The sequence below is a fragment of the Beta vulgaris genome, chromosome 1 (assembly GCF_026745355.1).
Source record: "Beta vulgaris subsp. vulgaris cultivar EL10 chromosome 1, EL10.2, whole genome shotgun sequence".
Lineage (NCBI taxonomy): Eukaryota > Viridiplantae > Streptophyta > Magnoliopsida > Caryophyllales > Amaranthaceae > Beta > Beta vulgaris.
The window spans coordinates 4,833,178-4,842,158 of NC_079202.1; the positions used below are offsets into that span (position 1 = coordinate 4,833,178).

Genomic DNA, 8,981 nt, shown 5'->3' on the forward strand with positions numbered 1-8,981 from the left:
CTCCACTCACTGTTGGAACTAATCCGCTTATCAATCAACTGTTGAAATTTAGTATCTAACCCTGATCACATTGCATACAGTGTATCTAGATTGGAGCATCCTTTAGCCATGGTGAAAACTAATAAATAGCAAACTAGTATTGATGAGATTTAGCTAAAGACATAATAATAAAATTTGCAAATCACAAGTCCAGGAATTGCAGGCCCAATCCGATTTGATTTTTTGGAAAAAGAAATTTCAGGCCACGGGCGACATAAATTTTCATTAGTTATCACTTTCAAATTTTAATACTAAAGATATCATATCTCAATAACATTTCAAATCAAATTTATTTCTATTTAGGTATATTAGTACTTTACAAAAAATCGAAAAAAATCCAAAAAAATGTCTACCAAATAAGATCAAGTCTTGTATAATGGATCATTGTGTGAGGTGGTTGAATATATTTTAAAGACAAAATGATAGCAGAATCAACTGCCAACTCATCGTTGTTTTCAAAAATAAATTTCAAAAAAGCCGATATTACACAAAAGATTCTTTGGGTTCTCTCGTGTATGAGATAGACGCATAAACAAAACAAACTCTTGTCGCTACAATAGTCATAAAAAACTAGTGTTATTAGTCGTGGATAAATCTGAATAGTTGAAGAAGACGTATCAAACAACATATTATCAATCTCGACATTTAATCTATTAGTGCATTTGCTACTCTCTACGTTCTTTACCTTCCTCATACATTCACAACACCATGGTTATTTACCAACCAGAAGGGCAATTGAGAAATAAGGAAGTTTTAAGTAGCTAAGGTGAGAAAGAACTCCCTCAAGATATTGCTTGTAACTTGGAGCATCTTCCTCATACACCAAACCAGGTCGTTTTGCCCTCCTTGCATCAATCAATCCGGCCCCATGAGCATACTCTTAGGCAATCATCTTATTTCCATGCATCGTCTTTGCTAAAATATAAAGGAAAGGACGATTATTAATATGGATAGAAAAAGATAATCTTATGTAATTATGGCGTACTTGGAAAAGAATAAAAAAATAAAAATAAAGATGCATGGTTAATGATATAATATAATATATTTTGTATATATTTTGTTCTTGTAATATTACTAATATTATCATTACTTTGTATATCATTACTAGTATCACTATTACTATTATTTTATTCAAAATTTATTTTTTAATGTAAATATATAATAAAAATATATATTTTTAATAGGATTTTCGGGTCGTCGTTTTGGACCAAAACCTTTAGGAATTTGGATCAGACCGAAAATTTGAAATTTTGAATTTTCACAATTTGGTGATCAAATTGGAATTTTTAGTTTGTTCCAGTTTTGCTTACTCCTAAACCGAGTTTGATGCATGAGGACCATATTGATAAATACTAGGATTTCAAATAAAAAAAGTACCAATCTCACTTTGAATTATATCTTTTTTTTCTATGTGCGTTTGTGGTTGATAGAAGCCATGGCATCATAACTTTTAACTCCTTGTTGTTTCCATACCATTCAGGTTCTCACCAATCAGCCCTTGGAGATTTGAACATGCAGTTTTCGGTACAAGGTGATAAATTTTTTTTCTAAGGTCCTAAGAGGTTTATGGAGAGGTGGTAAAAGTGATTAAGTATGATTTGATTCCTAAACACCGAGTTAAGATACACAAGAACGACCCTTTGAAGCTTTACTTTCTTAATTGTTTGTATAACACTTGTTTATGGAGAATTTTGGAAGCTACGAATATTCTATTGTGTTAGAAACCTACTGTTTAGTTAAGAAGTTATAAATAATTGATTTCAATGTGTTAGTTGTGGATTGTTGATGATGAATTTCGAAATATAAATCGTTCCATGTCAAGTTCCTCTAAAATCGATCAAATCGTGCTTCTACCTTGATTGTACCTTGATTAAATGGCTTAAAGAAGTTCATCAAAATTCAAGATCTAATAAATCAAATAATTCAAAACGACTCTTCAAATTGTGTTGTTGTCCTTTCATGGTATACTTATGGAAAGTTCATATCTTGATTGTTAATCAACCTTTGTCTTATATTTTTCCTCTTATGACATGTACAACCTTTGTTTGAGAAGTAAACAACACTTAAAACCTGACTTTTTCCTTAATTACTTTTCGAGCTAGTAAACCTTTGTTCTTTGGGTTCTTTCAATGCTTTTTAATGATGAATACCTACTGCCCTCTTCATATATTAAGTGGTAAACCAAAACTTTGGCTCAAATCAAGAGGCACAAGTGATCATTGCATGAAACCATTATTCTTTAACACCAAATCGTGAACCTTCAAAATTGACCTATGTTTTTCTTGTGTGAAATAATCTATATTAAGAGCCCTTCTATGAACCCTTTACCTACTTCCATGTCTTGATCACACAACCTTTAACCACCTCAACTAATCACAACATTCTTTCAAAATATGATTGCTAAGTCACCTTTCCAAAATAAGTGGAACTTGGCATAGCATGCTTGTTTTGCGAAACTTGTTTTGGTAAGTTAAGTTGATTATAAACTTGGTTCAATCAAGTATTTGAGAATCAGTTTTTGGTATATTTAAGTATAAGTTTGATAAGTATTAAAGGACTAGTTTTAGAAGGGAAGTAGTTGTGTAAGCAGTGATGAACAACACTCGTAGAGCGGGTTTGCTTATTAAGTATTTAGAGCCGGTATTTCTCCGTTATGTAGGGTCATGACCTAGAAAGTCTTACAAGCAAAAGTTAAGAAAGGTGCAGAGACGTCCCTCAAAAGTTTGGAGATTTGGTTTTGCCCTCCATTCGTGTTCCTTCCCAAAGTTCGAAACATTTTGAGTTTTGTACAAGAAAAAAATGTCTAAGTGATTATTGAAAAGAGTATAAATGTTATTCATGGAAAATTACTAGACATGTGTATGTGGTTGTTATTATTCTACTTTATTCAAAGGGAGAGGTACTTTTGTAATTAAACGAATAGAAGTATTTGAGATATCGAGTATGTTATTACTTCAAAATAAAAATCTATTTTCAGCCACCTTATTAATTTGGAACTGGTGAAACTTGTGTACCAGCGTAAGTTGACTCTCTTTTGAACACATCCTGGTGGGGGCAGATTCAACTGTTTTGCAGGTCAAACTGAAGGTCAAAGATTAGTTTAGTCTAGATTGTTCGTTTTATGTATACTGCTTGTAATAGCCCTAAAAAGCCCTAACTCAAAACCCTGATTATGTGCTAAAGCATGAGATCGTATTAAAGTAACTACAGAGCAGTCTAACTGTGTATTTCCTATGATATTATGTTTAATTAGTTAACTTATATGTTTTACGTAAGTTAATTGACTACTTCATATAGAGTTATAGGATTTTAAGGTTCTAGGTGGAAGATAGTTACTTGAAACTATCAGTTATGCTAAGTTTCATTTGGTTGTAGTGCTTAAAGTAGATTAGAATACTCTCCAACACCATACGAGGGCAAAAGTAGGTAAGATCTACCATTCTTATTGGATAAGAAGACTTTGGAAACCAATAGATAAGTTGAAAAGTCCTTGAGAGCCTTAAACATTAAGATTGTGAAAATCGTATAGAGATTGTTTTATCGGGTAACGATAACCTTCCAGTTAAAGAGCCTTTCGGGATTGAATCCGAGCTCAGAACCTAACCAAACTTGATATATGACATGCTTAAGATGTCTTAAGGTTAAAATGGTCATTTAAGCCCAAGAATTACGTGGCTAACAAGGTAAATTGCTTACATAGTAAAACCTGGCCAGCTGGAATTACAGCTCAACCTATCCTCAAAGAAAGCTGCTTATCAGCTACTCAAGTGTCGATCTCTCAAAGCCCTTTGATGCATGATAGCCAACACCAAAGGCTAACACCTCAAGCAAGAACACCCAGAAACTCCAAGAAACCGACGTTGCCCAGATCACCTTTCCCTCCTCCTTGGTTACCGCCAGAACAGGCTATAAAAGGCTGTTCTGGGTTTTCGTCTCCTTTCTCATTTTTTCTCCTCTTTGACACCCACTTTTCTCTACATAGAACTCTTCTAAACATCCATACAGAGTTGTTCAACCTTTGGTTCCAACCTTTAGACCATAAAATCATATAGAAAACCTTGTTCAAAGATCACATAAGTTGCTGTAAGTTCAACAGTTTACATCTCTTGTATTTAAGCTTAGTTTTTCATATCTATAAGCTTGTTGAAACTAATCTTTAGCATTTTATACATTCAGGGGAAGCTGTAGGAGTAGTTAACCAAGTGGATTAAGGAATTTTCGTGAGCTTTAAGCATCCTTAGCTAAGGTACACACTTAGTTTGGTTTAACCTAGAGATTTTCCACTCTTATAGTTAAGTGATTGTTTCTTTCTTGTGTAAAGCATGTTTATGAAATGAATTTATGTATGATATGTGTATTAATGTGTATATTGAGTATATTACATAAGTATAACATGCTAAGGTTCATTAGAGATGTTTCAATTGACCTAAACAACACTTATACACTAAGTCTTACGATTATGCTTCTAAATGGGATGTGCTTAGTACATGAACTTATATAGTAATTGATAATTGGTAATCTCTTGATGAAATATATGTTGAGTATTATTTAAGTCCCTAAGACATAATTGGTTAAGTTCTATCAAAGTTATTATGTTAAAAACTAGTTTTAAGTATGAAAACCCTAAATCTTCTCAACTATCAAAGTAAGGGTAATTGAAAGGAGTTGATAAGAGTTATGAGTATTAAGGATGAGTTGATAAGGATTTTGAGTATTGAGGTTTAAAGTATAAACCATTAAATATCTTATTTTATAAATATGAAAGTGAGGCATGAATAGGCACCCCGAGTTAGGGCGGGTAGAGTCCCTAGTGTTGCCTTCCAGGAGGGGCTAATTCCTGGCGTTATAGGACATGTCCGGGTAAGTCTTGCAAGCATAACAATAAAAGGCTGGGTGACGACCCTCACTAGTTTGGAGACAGCTGGTACTGCGTGGTCCCCTCTCCACTCGCGTTCATGCCAAACGATTGATTTTGTGAAACCATAGTAACTAAGTTAAGGGTGATTATCTGTTATTATAACTATGTGTTAGTTTTCAAAATACACCTAAACTTGTATTTTCTATTATACAGTGTGTACTCAGCTTTGCTGATTGTTTTGTCATTTCTGTGGCCTGTCACTCGGTGGGTGGCAGAGTTTGATTTTGATGCAGGTTGGTACGAGGATATGTGATGAAGGTGTTTACTTTTGTAATAGACTTTCAATAATGTAAATTAAGTAATGACATCTATATACATATGTTTACATAGTTAAGCAAGTGATAGACTACTGAACTTTAGTTAGTTTTTGGTGTATGTAACCTAAGAGCTCTTATGAGGACAGCTTTGTCATTAGAATGTATAAAGTATGTTTTTGAGGTAATTCGATATTCTCTTCCTTATAATTTGAGAATGTCATGGTAATAGTCCAAATCTTAGTTTGATAACGCTTCCGTTGTGATTAAACGATGTTGATTAAGATTAGTGGAGGTTTGGGCTGTTACAAGTGGTATCCGAGCTAAATTAAGACATTAGAATGTATAAGTATGACTATTCTATGTTATTATAAGGTGATTACTATGAAGTTTGAGTTGGACTAGTTGTTAATTGATGTTATGTTTTGATGATGTAGATGAATCCAGGAAGTAGAGGGGAGCCAATAGTGATTGAAACTTCTGATTCTGAGGATACATGGACGACCCTTTTGAAAGCATAGGTGAAGATATTCCAGGGGTTCGGAACCAGACACTCTATTCTCTGCTAGCTTATGTTATACTGATGCACCTGCTTGTGCAAGACAAGTAATGAAGGCAATTGTGGAATATAATCAAGTAATGGGCCGGGGAGAAGAAAACCCATATGCTCGTCCGGAAGTTCAAGCTTATGCATTAGTAAAGACTTTGCCTTTGAATGATCCATGGAGAGATCTTATGGAAGAATACTGGAAGATATTAGACTATTATATTCCTGACAGAGAATTAAGGGGGTCAGAAATCGACTATGTTACGATAGACAAGAAGTTGATACAATGGAACGTCACGGTTGAGGAAGTTTATAGGAGGATCCAAGAAGTGGATCGTAAGGGGAGAAAAGAGGGTACTATCATATCATATGAAGAGTATAAGACAGGAAAATGAAGGAAGTAGAGGCTCAAATAGATTGGGAGAATGCTAGAATGGGTGGTGGTAACAAGAATATGGAAGTGCCTCCTAAAAAGAGGAAGTTTGAGGATGAAGCAGGTCCTAGTAGGATAACTAAAAGCAGGGTTGAAGAAGTTAATCAGCCCGAGAAAGACCATAAGGAAATTGAGTATATAAATATTAGTTCTGATAGTGAAGAAACTGAAGAGGAGGATCCGGAAATGGAAATAGAAGAGGTTGAGATAGAAGATGACGGAATAGAAGATCTGAACATAGAAGGAGATGAAGATATCGAAGATGAAATCAGTTACTCTTATGAGGGTAGCTCAAGTTACGATTCGGATTTCAAACCAGGACAGATAGATTCAGGGAGTAGTAGTGACAGCGGTTACGTACGAGATACTTTTCGACTAGATTAGATTGTTGGAAGGAACTTAAAGTGAAAATGATTTTTTTTTGGGTATATGATGTTAGGATATATATAAGTATACTAACTTTTGGGCCTATGAGCCGTGTATATGTATTAGAATATAGTAGTATTAACTAATGTAAATAGTATATACATATGTAGCTAGTATTATTGATTACTCGGATATGGTTGTATAAGTTGAAACTATATGCTTCTATATAAGAGCAAATTTTGGTGTGCATATGTGATTGTTCTTTACTTTACTTTTATGTTATGTGCTTAATTTAATAATGGGAAGGTAATAGTATTTCATTTTCTTTAATTAGGATGGTAGGAACTAGAGCTGGTGCTTCATCATCAGGATCTGGTGACTCAACTCACCAAATGGAGGCTAGAATTAACCAGTTAGAAAATATGAATACCCGATTGTTGAATCTGTTGGAGAATAACCAGGCAAATAAGGATACAGATGATGAGGGAAAGTTTTATAAAAGGTTAGCATCACACAATCCTAGGACTTATGATGGGGAACCTGATCCAGTAAAGTTCGAGGATTGGATCGCTTATATGGAAAAACTCCTGGATATGGTGAATTCCCAACCAATCTAAGAGTGAAGTTAGCATCATTCTATTTAGATGGACAAGCAGATATGTGGTGGAAGACTGTGAAAAATATTGCTCAACGACCTGATTTTACTTGGGATAAGTTCCTTGAGAAATTACGGGAAAGGTTTTATCCTCCAGCACTTCAGACTAAGAAGGAGTGTGAATTCCTTACCTTACGTCAGGGTAAGATGTCGATAGTAGAATATACGGCGAAGTTTGTCGAGCTATCCCGATTCGCACCTGACTTAGTGAAGTCGGAAAAGTTCAAGGTGACACGGTATTTCGAAGGATTGAATTTCACTTATCAGAAGAGAGTTGGACATTGTATCAATTTTCAAGAATTATATGATAGAGCATTGGCGCAAGAAAGGATTAGTGAAAAAGAGAACGAAATAAACAAAAGAAGGAATTTTGGTAGCGAGGAAGAAGAGAAAAGTAAGAAGCCTCGAGTTGTTCAACCATTGTACGTACGCCAAACTTTCAACAACCTACTCAACCCAAAAATCGAGGATGTTTTCGATGTGGAAGGATGCATTTTGGAAGGAATTGTGAAGGAAAGTCTATATGTTTTGAGTGCAAGAAACCTGGGCACATTGCTAAAGACTGCCCCGAAACGACTAAGAAGAATGTGAAGGAAGCTGGATATGTAAGAACACAAACTGGACCTAGCAGATTCGGAATGAGTAATGCAAAAGGGAACCAAGGTGCATCGACTTTTAATCGCAATAATCAAAGAGGATCGTATGCCAATCCAGGGAAGGTAGCTGGAAGAATGTATGCCATGGGCACTGAAGAAGAGGCACAACCCGAGTTTGTCGAAAATGATAATCTGGATGCCAATGGAAGCGGGGAGGCTGAACTTGTTAAAGATGGAGGTAATGTAATCTCCGGAACTTTCCTTGTGAATTATGTACCTGCATATGTTCTTTTTGATTCTGGAGCATCCAACTCCTTTATATCCCATTCGTTGCTTAAAAGATTGAATCCAACCCCAAAACAGTCAAAAATTGACTTAGCAATAGACCTTCCTGATGGTTTACGAGTTAAGTGTGAGAATTTATGTAAAGAATGTTGTATAAGTATAGCGGGTACTGAGTTGATGGCCGATTTGGTACAATTTGAATTAGGGTATTATGATGTAATTTTGGGAATGGACTGGCTTAGTAAATATGAAGCTGTAATTGAATGTGAAGCACAGACGATCCAGTTAAAAACTCCACAAGGTGGTAAAATCGTATATCAAGGAGTTATGAAGAAATCGAGAGTGAAAATTGTTTCCATGATGAAGATTGCTAAGGAGGTAAGAAGAGGGAGAAATGCTTATTTGTGCCATGTAATTGACACAACCACAAGTCCCTTAAAAGTAGAAGAAATTCCGATAGTGAAGGAATTCCCAGATGTATTTCCGGAAGAATTACCTGGATTACCCCCTAACGTGTAGTGAACTTTCACATCGATTTAGTGCCAGGAGCTACGCCTATTTCCAGAAGTCCATACCGTATGGCCCCTGCAGAGATGGTTGAATTAAAGAAACAATTAGAGGAGTTGTTGCAGAAGGGATACATTAGACCAAGTGTATCTCCATGGGGAGCCCCTGTTTATTCGTTAAGAAGAAAGATGGAACAATGAGACTGTGTATAGATTACAGGGAGATTAATAAAATTACAGTCAAGAATAGATATCCTCTTCCTAGAATAGATGATTTATTTGACCAGTTAAAAGGTGTTGAGGTTTTCTCCAAGATAGATTTGAGATCAGGATACCATCAAATGAGGATTGCTGATGAAGATATTTCTAAAACAGCGTTTAG

The 8,981-nt window shown here is 35.2% G+C and overlaps 1 protein-coding gene across 1 annotated transcript; it reads left to right on the plus strand.

Moving 5' to 3' along the window:
- The first annotated feature begins 6,892 nt into the window (after positions 1-6,892).
- Positions 6,893-8,612, plus strand: LOC130589534 (uncharacterized). Its single transcript, XM_057390808.1, has 3 exons — positions 6,893-7,059; positions 7,107-7,448; positions 7,715-8,612. The coding sequence occupies exons 1-3, from the start codon at positions 6,893-6,895 to the stop codon at positions 8,610-8,612; spliced, it is 1,407 nt and encodes a 468-aa protein (XP_057246791.1).
- The last annotated feature ends 369 nt before the right edge of the window (positions 8,613-8,981 follow it).